The 14,248-nt window shown below is 36.5% G+C and overlaps 2 protein-coding genes across 8 annotated transcripts in view; one reads left to right on the forward strand and one right to left on the reverse strand.

Moving 5' to 3' along the window:
• The window catches only part of EFCAB11 (EF-hand calcium binding domain 11), a 68,115-nt gene extending 55,823 nt beyond the window's left edge, over positions 1 to 12,292 (reverse strand). For all 4 annotated transcript variants that reach the window (XM_032444823.1, XM_032444821.1, XM_015865374.2 and 1 more), the window contains exons 1-5: positions 12,181 to 12,292; positions 11,715 to 11,810; positions 9,771 to 9,816; positions 7,441 to 7,542; positions 5,859 to 5,949 (exon numbers count right to left, since the gene is read on the reverse strand). In XM_032444823.1, the coding sequence (XP_032300714.1) occupies positions 5,859 to 5,949; positions 7,441 to 7,542; positions 9,771 to 9,816; positions 11,715 to 11,810; positions 12,181 to 12,267 (422 nt within the window). In that variant the 5' untranslated portion in view covers positions 12,268 to 12,292. The remainder of the gene's footprint in view (positions 1 to 5,858; positions 5,950 to 7,440; positions 7,543 to 9,770; positions 9,817 to 11,714; positions 11,811 to 12,180) is intronic.
• TDP1 (tyrosyl-DNA phosphodiesterase 1) overlaps positions 12,280 to 14,248 on the forward strand; it is a 29,549-nt gene continuing 27,580 nt past the window's right edge. For 2 of the 4 annotated variants that reach the window (XM_015865371.2, XM_032444820.1), the window contains exons 1-3: positions 12,280 to 12,375; positions 12,673 to 13,220; positions 13,780 to 13,823. In XM_015865371.2, coding sequence (XP_015720857.1) covers positions 12,677 to 13,220; positions 13,780 to 13,823 — 588 coding nt within the window. In that variant the 5' untranslated portion in view covers positions 12,280 to 12,375; positions 12,673 to 12,676. Of the gene's footprint in view, positions 12,383 to 12,406; positions 12,429 to 12,672; positions 13,221 to 13,779; positions 13,824 to 14,248 lie in introns of those variants that run through there. The other 2 variants (XM_015865372.2, XM_015865373.2) reach the window with 2 other exon arrangements.

Consider the following 14,248-nt stretch of genomic DNA (forward strand, 5'->3'; position numbering starts at 1 on the left):
ATCTACCTTTAATAAAAAGTACAATCAGGGAGTTTAAAGAACATTTTTGCCTATAGGGTAGAAGTGCTTGAAAACTAACAAGAATTTCTGTAATCTAATGGTGATTCGGTAGCTTATTGGAAAGGAGTTTGATAGGGTCAGTCTTTTTGCTGTTCTCTATCATCCAATGCAATTAAGAATAATCAGCAAATTGAATAAATACAAGGTACTGCTATAAGAACTGTTTCACGTTTGAGATGTGTTAGCAGGTGAGACAAAAGATATTTGTGCTGCTATTACCTCAGATGTTATTCATAAAAAAATCTTTCATGTTGTGAATTTGGTCTATTTTATAGCCAACATATTTTAGTATTTTTAATTATATGTCACAGCTTCATCCTGTCTGAAAGAAACTGTCTTAAAACAGAGCCCTGAGGGTATGACCAGTTAAGCACTTACTGTGGTATTAGTACATTTTAATAAGTTGCAATGCCATGAATGTAACTGTTGAGCAGTGCTTGTAGAGCATCTAAACCTCCTTATTCCCACTCTGCCTGCCTTGTGTGTAACTGGAGGTGGGCAAGAAGCTGGAAAAATCACAGCTAACCAAAAATGACCAAAGGGATATTCTGTACCATATGAGGTCAGGCTTAGCAATAAAAGCTTTGGGAAAGGAGGAAGAAGGGGGGGATGCTAGTGATTATGGTCTGCTTCCCAAGTAGATATTAAATATGCTGAGGCCCTACTTTCAATGTGCCTGCTGGTAGGAAGCAGTGAATGAATGCCTTATTCTGCTCTGCTTGCAGGCACAGCTTTCCTTCACTCGTTAAAATGACTTAATTTCAACAAACAAGTTTTTTTTCAATTTTGCTCCTCTAATTCTTTGCCCCATCCCACTGCAAGGGGAACAAAGAAATCACTGAGTGGGTGCTTAGCTGCTGGCCAGGTTCAACCAGCCTGGTTGTTTATGATGTTGTTTATAGATACAAATACAAATCAAAATACATTATTAATGATTACCCAACATATATATCTACTTTTAGGATCTCTTCTGCTTTAGTTAACCCATTCAGAAATACAGTATTGGGAAAGCAGACTTTTGCATCCTGTAAAGGAGAAACTCTATGACATAGACAAGCAGATCAAATATAGTCCAAGAAAAATGCTTGAGAGAAATAATTCAATGAATTGCTTTATATAAAGTAACTTTCCCTCCTGAGATGAGCATTTCCCTTCTTTCTAATAGTTACTTACAAACTGAAATTTCTGCACACAAACACACGCTACTGCTGTGCTGTTATAAATATTAGGTCTTATCCTTTAAACCCTGTTCTTCTGAATGAGAGATATAAGACAACATCTTTCGATTACTTTTTCTCCTTTCAGATCCCGCTCTCTATGACAGCTGTTGGATTGCCTTCACTCGTCAAATACCAGAAAAGGACAGGAGAATCTGGTGGCTTATTTTTACTTCATGTCTTCCTGGAATGACATACTGATTATAGAAAAGTCATCTTAACTCCACTCCCTGATAAACGACTACAAAGATGCAGAGCCAGGTCTTTCACACCTTGATCTTCCGTCAAGCTTACCACCTTCTTTTACAAGTTCTAAAGCAATGGTTAATTAGTTGTGGGTATGGAACAAGCTTTTAACCAATTAGCTAAATAAAAATAAAGTCTGCATACAGATATGCATGGATAGACCAAAAAAAAAAATAAATTATTTTCTAGTAGAGATGGCTCTCAAGACGTAAAGAAAAAGACATGTATAGGTGATGTGTGATAATATGAAAGGCTGCAAGACAGTTGCTTAAGAAACAAGAACAACAAAGGAATAAACTACTGCAGGCATCACCAGAGCTGGAATGACATTGTACTGTGTACTATGTTTCCATGGCAACTAGCCATAGGAAAATGAATGTTTCATATTCACTGTGCTCTGCAGTATATGTCTGTAAATCAAACTTGCATAAAAGAGCATAAGATTTCCTCCATGGGGTTGCTCTGAAAACCAGGTTATTTTTTTCATTATTAGATAATTACATGAATGAAAAACAAGACAATTAGGTCATTTTTTTTTTTTTAATGGAAAGTACCAATACATATAAGAGTACTAGTATACCTCTAGCGTGTCATTCTATCAATCTAAGAATACAGCAGTGTAAAACACTGTTCACGAATGCCTTCATTTCTTCCTTAAGATCCAATCTATGTTTGCTAGCTCTAAAAACTGAATGAGACTTTTCTGTCCATTTTTGAGCTTTAGGACATTTTTCATCATTTAGAGACTCACTCACATTCACAAGCGATTGGTTTTCAGCTCATTCCTGTTACCGTTTCCATTATCATAGTCAGGAATTACCATGCAAACATGTATTTTCTCTAAACAGATGATCCACCTAAGACAAATATTTTCTTCTCAGTTGCAATTAATAATGCTGTATAATTCTAATTCATATTGACATTACTTAAATATTTTTTCTAGAATTTGAGTCTTGTATTAAAAGACAACATGTTCACGTTCAGCCAGTAATTTATCATAAATTATTACTTCAAAGGATGTGTCACATTTCATATCAACACTGCTAAATGCACAACAACAGCGTTATTATAAAGAAATTCTTTTCTCTGTTAAGCCTCAAAAAGAGCTCCAATATGAAAGAACATATCATCACACATCACCACATCATTTACCTTAGCAGGTATTTCTGCAGCTCAACAAAGAACGTTGAGTTTTCATGGTACAATGGCACTTTAATGAAGTGAATACTGGGCACATGAGGATTAAGTCTAACAGAAATGCAGTATTAGCTCAAAACTGAGAAACATTACATTACTGTTAATTTTAGATTGATGCAAGATTACAATCAGTTAATAAAATCAAGATAAACTGAAAATTCACCCACATTTTGTGAAACTTCAGAAACGATTGCAGTATATTAATGAAATTTGTAAGAAAACTGTCAGGAGAAATAATGCCCACATTAAATATTATTTTATCAGTAAGAGATGAAAATATATTTAGCCCTATTCCCATTTCAATTAAAAAGAAAAAAGCAACACCAACAACCAAGGCCAGTTACTATTCTTAGAAATACCACTGAGTGGAATTACCTTTTGTATTTTCCATAAAATAGAGCACCTGTCATCCCAACCTGAAACTCGATTACCAAGTTATATTAATTCACTACATTTTTTAACATTATACAGTGTTAAAATAAAGCAGAGGCACTAACTGTATGTTTCATAGCCCAGCAATCCAGTAAATACAGCACAGTAACAGGTCACAAACTCATGTAGTGAGTTCACACAGCCTGAAGACTGACTTCTGACACTGTCTGAGTTTGCCTGACCTGCTTGAAGCTTTTTACTCGCTTTAACTCTAGCATCAGTTCTTTTAAGGGTCAGGATAGTATACGTAATTTGTTCTTCTCATGTTTACACAGCACAAACATAAACTCTTGTTACTTCAGACTATTTAAAACTATGTAAAATTAAATATTTATAAGCTTACAATAATGATGTAGAGAAATACCAGCCTGGTTTCACAGCAGAGACCTTCCAACATAAGACACATTACTCAGAGCAGAAGAGCACAGCATAGAATGTTAAGATACAGGGCACAGGCTATAACACTGGAGGACCATGACTATAAACAACTCACCAAGAGTCAGTTAGAGAAATGTAGACACAGGACTGTACAAATCCGGCACTACAGATGATAAAGAAAGCAAAGAACAAGTATCTAAAACATAATATGTGCCACATATAATAAATCTGAATACAACATGGGTCTGCAGACCAATGAAGAAAGGGGAAATGCATAAAGTATGTCAGCAGATGTATAAAAATGACCATAACTGGATGAGAAGAGTGAGAGAAAAGAACTCATCTGCATGAATTTTAAACTCTTCCTAGTGAAGAAGACAGGACAATGGCAATTCACTCAACCCTGTCCACCTGGAACCTGTGACATCAGGACTGAAAAGGGTAGTGAAAGACTTGGAATAACACCAGAAAGGAGTAAACATTATGAAGTGCATGTGATGTATTTAGCTTTATTACTGAAACTTCTCTGTAATACAGTATTCTGTATTATTTTTATGTAATTTTTAGATTTATGTTAGTAATTTTTGTTTGATTGGACTGCTAAGATTTCAGTTTATTAACAATAACATTTGGCTTTGTGTATCTGGCATCTCTCCTTTTAGCCATAACAAGATTTCAAATTAACAGCTAAACAGGTAAGACAGGAAAATTATTATTCTTTAGGTCTTTATTATGTTATTTAAATAAGTTTTAAGTCTGTTTTAGTATTCATAAAACATATGAATGATAAATACAAGCATTTCATTTTCAAGCCTTACATTCATTAAAATCAGTATAAGATGTATGGATTCCTCATCATGAGCATTTTGGATATGTATTAATCAAATCTACTTGACCTGAACAAATTCAGTGGGGTTCTTCTTCTTTAATACCAACCTGTTACTGATGTTCTCCCCTTCCTGAGTCCTGCATAGCTAAAATACTCCTGCTTTCATTTTTATGACAAAGTATGTGTTGAGAATCATACCCTAGGAGAAATTAATTCCCTGCTCTGTATGGTATGGGGAGAAGTACTACACGTCTTTCACCTCTTTCTCATATCCTTTAAACCCTTGTGACATCAGCCACAGACTTAGTTTACACTCAGAAGTTTCATTTCATTTAAAATATAGGAAAATAATACATGGAATCTTCCATCATTAGCTGACATGGCTTGTAGATGGCATGTCAATTAAAGTTTTATAAACAAACAGAAAAAAAAATTCCTTCAAGAATTTCATAAAGTTCTGAAATGTAACTATGAAATATTTTCTCAATCTTCCTCCTTACTGGTTCGCATCACAGAGTGTTCACAGTATACAAACTACATTCATTTCAGATAAAATTAAACAGGAAGTTGAGTTCCCATTGGGCTCCAAAAGCATAACAACAATTGAACTTCCCTATATTTAATAAACTGATTGTGATTAGAAATTTTAAATTGGGAAATTCCGTTCACAGAAAGAAGGACCACAGATTTTCAGAGCTGTATTACAATATGAAGCTATGTCTGAACTTATTTGACAATTCTTCACATAGAAAAATAATGAAAAGAATATATTGAACACAAAGTATTAACAAGAACTATATTTGATTTTCTAATAGAAAGAGCCTTAATATTCAAGAAAAAGTTTTTAATCACTTCACGGAAATATTAGTTATTAGGGCCTTCATAAAAGTTCTTAAAGTAAGACACTAAAAGGCACTCCAGCTACTCAATGCCTGTTCATTTCTCTGCAATGTACCAAAAAGCAATTGCAGAAACATTTGGTTTTAAAGAAAATATACATCATACCTTAGAGATGATTTCCACCTAATCTGTTGCATGCTTTATGAAGTTCAGGCTTGAACTGTCTACAACCTCATTCCTCATTATATGATGCAATATGACTATGTTGTTATTCATGAGTAACATTAAGATACTTGTTTACATGTGTTCTACCAAACAAAATAATTCATTCAGCCCTCACAAAGTGACCATTTAATGTTTTTTTCAAACAGAGTTTGAGTAACAATTTACTTTCTATATTTAATAATATTATTGTATTATATGTAATTATATGTATTATATTTTATGTATTATTTATACTATATTTGTGTTGTTCTCATATTATTTACATGCAAACTGTTTGTATTTTTAGTATTAGTTATTACACATTGACGCAATAATATGCTGAAGATTGTATCCTCAATTGTACAGTAGAATGCAATATCACTTCAATTAACCGAAATATATACGAAGGAAAGACTGCTATTTGGATCGAATTAGGATTTCTCTACTAGTCTTACCTGAAGGCTTCAATTATGACTCTTTCAGATAATTTTGGAAGAACAGAATTGAAGGTTTTCTTAAAGTCTTCAAAAGTCAAGAATCCTCTGTCTTTTAAATCACAATTAGACAAGAGAAAAAGAAGACAGAAATATATAAAACTTCATCATACAATTATGTTTGTATACAGTTAATCAATTCACAGTTCTGAAATGATTATATACTAAATTATTTTTATTGCAAAATATTTTAGAATGGCTACGTTATATGGAATGAGCATATATTTATCTCTATCCAATGGTTCCTTTGCACCACTGTGGCCTCCATTCAAAAGTACTGTCTATAACATCCACAACTCTCTCATTAAATTTTTTTCATTTTAAAAGTAGACATTTTGAGTTAAAAATTTCAGATTTGTGAGATTTTGAAAATGTATATTCTAAAGCACGTGAAATTGCATTCCACATCTATCACTGTCATTTACATCTTTGCCACTATAAGCATTATGTATCAGAAAAACTTTCTTCCATAAAAAAAAACTTTAATACTGTTGAAGATCCTGAAACACATCAGTGTGATATCAATTGATCAGTCAGTTAGGTTCCAGATTCAGCTAGAAAATAAAACATTTCAAACCAGGCTGTCACAGATGGCGTGCAGCAAATAGCAAGACAAACAAAAGCTCAGTGCTTGAAACAGTTAAGTCCTTTGAAATAACTCACTAAAAATAACACTTCAAAAGCTACTTTTAGTTCAGAGCAAAAAGCTGCAGTGGATGCTTATCTGATCATCCCAACATCTGATCTACCATATGTTTCATTTTCACTGATTTCAAGGGCCAAAGTCCTATCTCAGGTCAGGAGGAAATCAGAAAAGATAAGTCTCAATGTCTGTTTAAAGAGAGACACTTGATGAACTTTTCCAGCTTAGTGATGGGAGACACTCCTTGTTTTATAGCAGGAACTTTTTGTTTTCTAGCAAGAAAGAATCACTACATCTTCTTCACAAAGAATACATGAAAAAATTCACTTTACTTTGGTTTCCATTCCTTCATCTATTATGAGATGTAAAATAAATAAATAAATAAATAAATGGAAATCTAGAGCCACCAAAGACAAATCTCTAAAATACATGGCACAAATAAATGAGTGGAAACACATGGCTAGAAGTAATGGAAATAATCATAGAATCCTTAAAGTTGGGAGGGACCTTTAAAGGCCATCTAGTCCAACTCTCCTGCAATGAACAGGGACACCACAGCTACGTCAGGTTACCCAGGGCTTGATCCAGGCTTGCCTTGAAAGTATCCAGGGATGGGGCACCCAAGGCAATGAGAATTAGTAGGTAGGGTGAATAGCATAGAGATTCATCTTGTAGGAGCTCACAGTACAACAGACTATCTAGAGCTACTAAATAGAATGTTGCAGTCTACTGTCTCTGACTTACTTACAGTAATACTATTGCTGTCTTTGTTACTTTGTTTTTTACTTCATGTGACAGCATTCATGGCATCTCATCTTAATCTCTTGTTTCTTTCAGGTGTTCTGCTTTACCTCATTGTTTAAGAATTACTATTCAAGATACGTAGGAGAAGAAGCTTACCTTGCATGTCAAAAGCTATGAATATTTCTCTTGCTTCATCACCATATAGTTGTGCAGATTTCTTTGCACTCATGAGACTTAAAAACTTTTCAAATGATATACCTAGAAAAATTGGAAGTTCAGATAAATCTCCCTGAAAAAAATCTGTTTTACTTTCCTCCCTCCTTAAAAATTTGTATGATTGTCTAATATTTGTGAATCATTTGAATTATACGTATAAATGAAAAAAAAAATAGGAAATAAAGTTCTTCAAAGTTTGCTCATGCAAACATTTCACTATCTTATACATTTTCTCATGTATTTTCTATACTTGAAAATAATGCATCAGTTTCTTTCTATTTTTCCTTCCAAGTTATTTGCCATCTCATTTTCCTTTGTGCTGGAATGAAATGTGGACATTTCTAAGTCAATAGAACTTTCGTGCCAAGGATAAAGATCCATAGATGCTGCATAAACAACGTATCTGGCACCATTCCCAGCAGGGACAGAACTCTGAAATAATCAGATAGAGATTCCTATGAGATTCACAGTAACATTAAGCTTAAATGTGAATCTGTTATTTTTCCAGTGAACTATATGAAAGCCTTTACCTGTACAATTACCTTTTTAATGAATGGAAAAAAAAGTAATAAATGAAGATGCACACCTTATTTGCAAGCTCTTTTTAAAAATCAAACAAAAACCTAAAATTAAGAAATAAAAATGCACCCCCAAAACTTCAGGCCTTCTCATGAAATATGCAAAATTCCTGATAGAAATATTACGGCAGATACAATTTATTTTGGCAGAGAGCACACAACAACTAAAACAGTCTTTATGCTTTATGCTCATTTCTAGCAGTGGAATTTTCTGCAAAATGTGGCAGTATCTGGTAGGAATGTTTCTCATTATCAAATAACGTAACAAAAGCTCTGCACTTCTCCTTCTTTTGATTCATTCACACTCCATTCTTTCTGCAGTGATTCAAAAGCAAAGCTCCTTCAGCTCCACCTGCTGTCTCAATTCAAATCTTACTCCAAGCTTTCAGATTTCTGGTGCTTCTTTCCTCATTTCTTCTTGAAAAATCATACATTAAGAACTACTATAATCTCAATTCCCAGAATTACAAAGACGTGTTGATTTCAACTGCTACACTCTTTACATGCACAATTTACTTAATAACAGAGGTTGCCAAAACACACTGAACTTGTCTGCATGAACAGCTTTCCATTCAACTGGATAAATAAGAAAATGAAACCATAAAAAAGCAATATAACATTTCCATCTATTTATTTTTCTCTCTTTCAGGATATTTCAAAGTAACATGTGAGCCCAGAAAATTACAGTATACATTCTTCATTTTATAGAATGACTCCTACAATAGAGTGCCACCTATTCATTGATTGTGAGAGTTGGCAATCTGTGAGCTTCTGAATGGGTTGCAAATGGATCTCAACACACAGAAAGGTCACCTTAAAAAAAATACGCCATCAGATATTGAGAGATCCGTGTCTATCGTCATACATTCATTCATTAATTTTCACTCAGGCATTCATACACAGATTTCATCTTACTAGAGAGGGAGGAAGTAAAATCTTTTTAAGGATAGGGCTTAATGAACACAGGCATCATAGTTAGAATAAACAGAGAGCCTTTACATCGCCCTTCAAATGTATTGATACAAGTGGGACTGCATGGCCAATGGAATGGGGGGAACGTAGTGATAAAAACACCCAAATTTTTGACAGTTTTATTTTTCACATGAATCATCTCTTCCCTACAGTTCACTGCACAGCCCCAAAAGCAGATGTACTGGCACCACTGATAAGGTCGAGGACAAGAGGGAAAAAAAACAACCAACAAACAAAGCAAGTAGAACAAGGTAAGTGGGTGTTGCTACAGACAGAAATATTTATTGAACTGTGAGAAATATTATTTGAACTGTGCTGTAAGACTTGTGTATTTGCCCAAGTGAACAGTGAAACGGTATCAAAAGAAAAAACATTTTTTAATGAAAATCTTTCTCAGTACTTATCAGCTTGAACACCAACATTTTCTAATTACTTTTCTCTATCACTGATCTGTATAATATTAAGAAATGCTACTCTGAGAAGCAAGAAAAAGTTCAAAAGTGAATTCCAAGCTAAATTTATCATAAAAGCACTAGAAATATTCAAAAACTCAATGAAATCTTATAATCCTCTTTAATAGTTATGGTCGGCTCATTTATCATTAATCTGCATCAAGTTTCTCAAAACTCCTTAGAGACCAAGCTTCTGATTTTATTTATTTATAAGTTAATGAATGAGAAAGGAGTGGAGGTCATTGACTGATGGATGTTTGTACATTACCTGAATTTTCTGGTCTCACAGAAGACATTATCGAATCCACCTCCACCTGGAATGGAGAAGATATAACACAGTGGCCAAGTGTTCATGAATGCAACTTCTTCCATCTATGCTACTAGAATACAAGGTTGCACATACTTGCAGCACTGAAACATTTCACACGGGAAGAGATAAGGCACTGGAAGCTTTTACTGCAGTCAAAGTACAGCCTATTCTGGAGAATGGACATGCCAAACATGCTGTGACCAGTTAACCTAAGTCTACATATCCCATTTGGCCTGCAAAGCTTTTTTCAGACTGAGCTGGGCAAATAGATGAAGGGGTTCTTTTTAGAATGCTTTCATAAGATGTGCCAAAGAGCAGCTGGAATTTGTAAGCACCTCTGAGCTCAGACTGCTCTTCCATACTCTGGATGCCAAGGTGCCCTGCTGCTGGCATCTTGATCAGCAGCAGATGCTGAGCCACAGGTGTTCTGATGTGAAGGGACGGAGAGTTAGGTCAGGGAAAAGACTGGATGATTTTTGGCCACTGAACACCTGGGCAAAGTGGAGAATGCATTTGCTTAGACCTAAATGTAACATGTGGTACCAGGAATGAAACTTCAGCTGAGAAAACAAAATGTTTTCATGACTATTATTCCTGCAGTACCTTTTCATTTGAAAATGTCTGAACGTGCAGTTAGCTGAATGAGTGCTGAAATATGACAGTGCTTTAGATCAGCTAAAATGCTTAAGGGGAATACACTTTCATGTATTCTTAGCTACCTGTCTCAGAAGGTTTAACTTCAAGAGTAAAAAGTTCATAATCTCTTTGAAGAAAGGCACAATAACAATGTTTAGATAACAGTTCTATTAAACTACAAGAAATGATTTAGAAGGAAAAAAAAGAGAAAAAAAACCCAAACAAACAGGATTCAAATTTTTAGGTCCTATTTCCTTCAGTAAAGAGTTCATTGGCGACATCTTGTGGGTAAAGTTAGCATAACTTTTAATTTATAGAATAAATGAAAACACGACCAAAAATAGGCAGCAACAAATTACCAAAAATGCAATCAACCAACTGATTGCAGTTGATGATGCCAGATAATTGCTGCTCCTACTGAAATAAAAATTAGGTTAGTATGTTGAGTAGCCGAGTAAAAGGTTTTGCCATAACTTAAGTAACATACATCCACTGTTGCCTGCTTTTAGTATCTCACAGTAAGTGATTGCTGTATAAAGGGCAACAGCTGCTGGATTTGTGACCACTTAAGGAAACAGCAAAACCACCAGAGGACAGAATCACTCTTGGAACAAATGTTTTCAATTAATTTTTGTGCAGCTGCACAGACAGAACAGCCCACAGCCAGGTGGTCACAGCACTGTCTAGAGACACAACAGGTGTGACATGGCACTTTTCCAGGTAGAAAGTACTAAACCTACATCTCCCTTCTTCCTGGGAGTTCTCCACTTCTATTTTCTTCACAAAAAGGAATCAAGAGTGATTTATGCACAGAAGCTGCTCTTGATTGAATGCCTTAATCATGCTTGCAGAATTCCTACTAAGGAATTTAATATCATATAAATCATATTTCTATTATTTTTATGTTATTTGATCATATACAAAAAGTTATCTATGATCACCTTGAGAATTTCATACAGCTATAGATTTATATTACAGAAGCCAAGGCTAAAAAAGACATTCATTAGAACCCAAAACTAGGTGTTTTTGAGAATACATGTTTATTAGTAGTATGTACAACTGCTTTACATCTCATGAACCCACTATGTAAAGAAATGGAGCGTACCGCTAATAAAAAGCAAGTTTGACTTTGAATCTTGACCAATAACAAGCCCAGTATATCACTTGTTTCATATGGCACATAGATATGAAATACAGTGTGTGCTTCTGCTCATTCTACAGAATAACATCTTAGTAAGAAAGGTTTGATTTCATTCAGATACATACCTCTGACAGCTTATAACCAAACAACATCACTACAGCAACTTCAAAGTCCTCTCTGTCCAGATAGCCTTTGTTACCTTCATCACACACTTCAAAAACCTGCAGAAACAAAGCGAGCTGCATTAAAAACAACAAATCTGACACACTATTTTTTACTTAAAATAACTGTTATGGGAAAAATAAGCACTTGCTTAGTGAACTAAACGATTAAAAGATACGTATAATGAAGCTCAGTCCCACCTCTGTAACAACTATTTTCAACTACCATTAAGGTAACTGAGGGACTAAGAATGGTCCATTTTGAGGTGTTTTTTTTATTTATTTATTATTATTTAAAATATTTTTTCCCCTTCTTCTAAAAGGCTTTCTTTCCCAAAACAAACTTAGAAGACACGGCACAGATTTCTAGAACCAAACTACACTATTCCCAAGGCCCCTCGTCCCCTCCCGCAGCAGCCCCGTCTCGCACCGTGGCACAGCGCTCCCGTAGCGAACCCACGGCGGCGGCTGCCCGGCAACGGCGCCGCTGTGTGGGGCGGAGCGAAAGAGGCACCATCGCCTTCCCCACCTCCTGAACTCGGCCGGCAGCCCGAGCGCTTGGGGAAGCCGCCGTCCTCCCGGAACGGGAAGGGGCGGGCGCAGATTGGCGCGAAGAGGCGCTGTGGTGAGCGGTGTGTTTGTGGGGTGGTGGTGTGTGCCGGGCTGGGGCTGGTAATGGTAACGCCATCATGCTGCTGCCGTGAAGGGTGGGAGCGGCAGTTGGAGCCACTGCAGCCGCTTCCTCCTCGATAGCCGTTTCTGTTTCTTTGTTTCTTGGGAGCAGCTCATTATTGTTTTGCATATGAGGATCGTGTCAGATCTGGGGGGTGGAGGTTATTATAACACGCAAGCGGAGAGTGGGAAGGGAAGCAGCCCGGAGCAGAGCAAAGTGCATGACTTCTAGTCTCTTCTTCATTTATAGTAACATGCTTCAGGAAGGTGCCCACGGGCGGTGGACTGTGTCCAGCAGTGAGGACAGCGCTGAAGACAATTCTGACAGTGAAAAGCCCTCGACGTCCTCGCTACCGAGTGCCCTGCACAGTGAAGCCAGCGGGCCGCAGTACCCCTGCTCTGAGGCGAGGAGGGCTGCTCACAAGAGGAAGGCTTCTCCAATAAAGTTCACTGACACGCACCTCAATGCACAAACACCTCCTGCTGAAAAGCAGAGGCCCGGCCAGGAGGGCTTGGGTTGGTGCCTTTCTAGTAGCGATGAAGAGCCTGAAGACCGGGGGAAGCGAGTCTGCAAGGAAACACTGAAAGAAGAAAAGTGTGATGCACCCGGAGAGCAACTACAGAGTCATTGCAAAGATGAACGTTCAAAGATTGAGAAAGCAGAGGACTATAATGAAGCGTCACGTGAACCCCAAGATACCTGGGATTTGCTGAGTGGAGGGAACCCCTTTGGGTTTTTTCTCACTAAAGTCAGGGGAATTGAGCAGAGCTACAATTGTGGAGCCCTGCACATAAAAGGTGAGCAAGAGGATCTCACAGGAGCGGGCTTTGGGGTGGGAGAGTCTTGCGTGCAAGAGGACACTTAATGTTAGTTTATGGGTTTTTTAAAATGCAAAGATTCCTTGGTTTAAATTAAGCTTCGTAGTTTGAGTGTGAATATTGTAGGAACTGGTCCTGTTTGTTCTTGTCTTTATGGTGTCAAGTAGTTAAGACCTAGTAAATCACTGTTACCTTGACACAGTACACAATACTGCCTGTGAATTTCTGCAGCTTATGTTCTCAGTCACACATCAGGGCAACTGAAGTGAGCATAAGTAAGAGGTGGAATAGCGTGTGACACTGATGGTTTGATAATGCCATGACTGAAATTAGTTTTAGTTTATGTAAAACTACATCCGTACATTCAGGAAACCTCACGCATCACAAGCCTAAATCAAAACCAATCATTAACAGGGGGTTTCACAGCAGAACGAGGGACTTCAGTATCTGAATCTAGCATCTAGTAATTGTGCTGTTCAAGACTCAAAAAGTTCACTTGAGCTTTTTATACTCAATTGTGTATTAATGTTTTTAATAGATATCTTGTCTCCTCTTTTTGGGACCCTTGTGTCTTCTGCTCAGGTGAGTTTCCTATTTGCCAGATTGCCATTGCTTGCTTATTTACCCTTACTATCCTTAAACATGTAAGTGATAATCCATGTTTTGCCACCTAGCTGATTTCAGCAGGGAATTTCATTAAAATACTAAGAGAACGCTGAATGCTTTCAACTGTACATTGTTTTAATAAAAAATAAATGTGATCCTGTGTTCTGCTTAGAGTTCAAGCAAATGTTGAACTACTTTCTCTCTTGTGCTCTGGAAATGTGCAACTGAAAAATGCATCCTCATGTAACTGAATGATAAAACAGAAGGTGTTTTGCATTCTAGGAGTGAGATTTTTGTTACTGCATGAAGCAATTCCTTTTCTTCTTGGTGTAACCACATGGCAAAGGGCACGCTGAACTTCAGCTTTTACATTATGTGGCTGTAATTATTTCTGTCTGCAT

Source organism: Coturnix japonica, chromosome 5 (assembly GCF_001577835.2).
Source record: "Coturnix japonica isolate 7356 chromosome 5, Coturnix japonica 2.1, whole genome shotgun sequence".
Taxonomy (NCBI): Eukaryota; Metazoa; Chordata; class Aves; order Galliformes; family Phasianidae; genus Coturnix; species Coturnix japonica.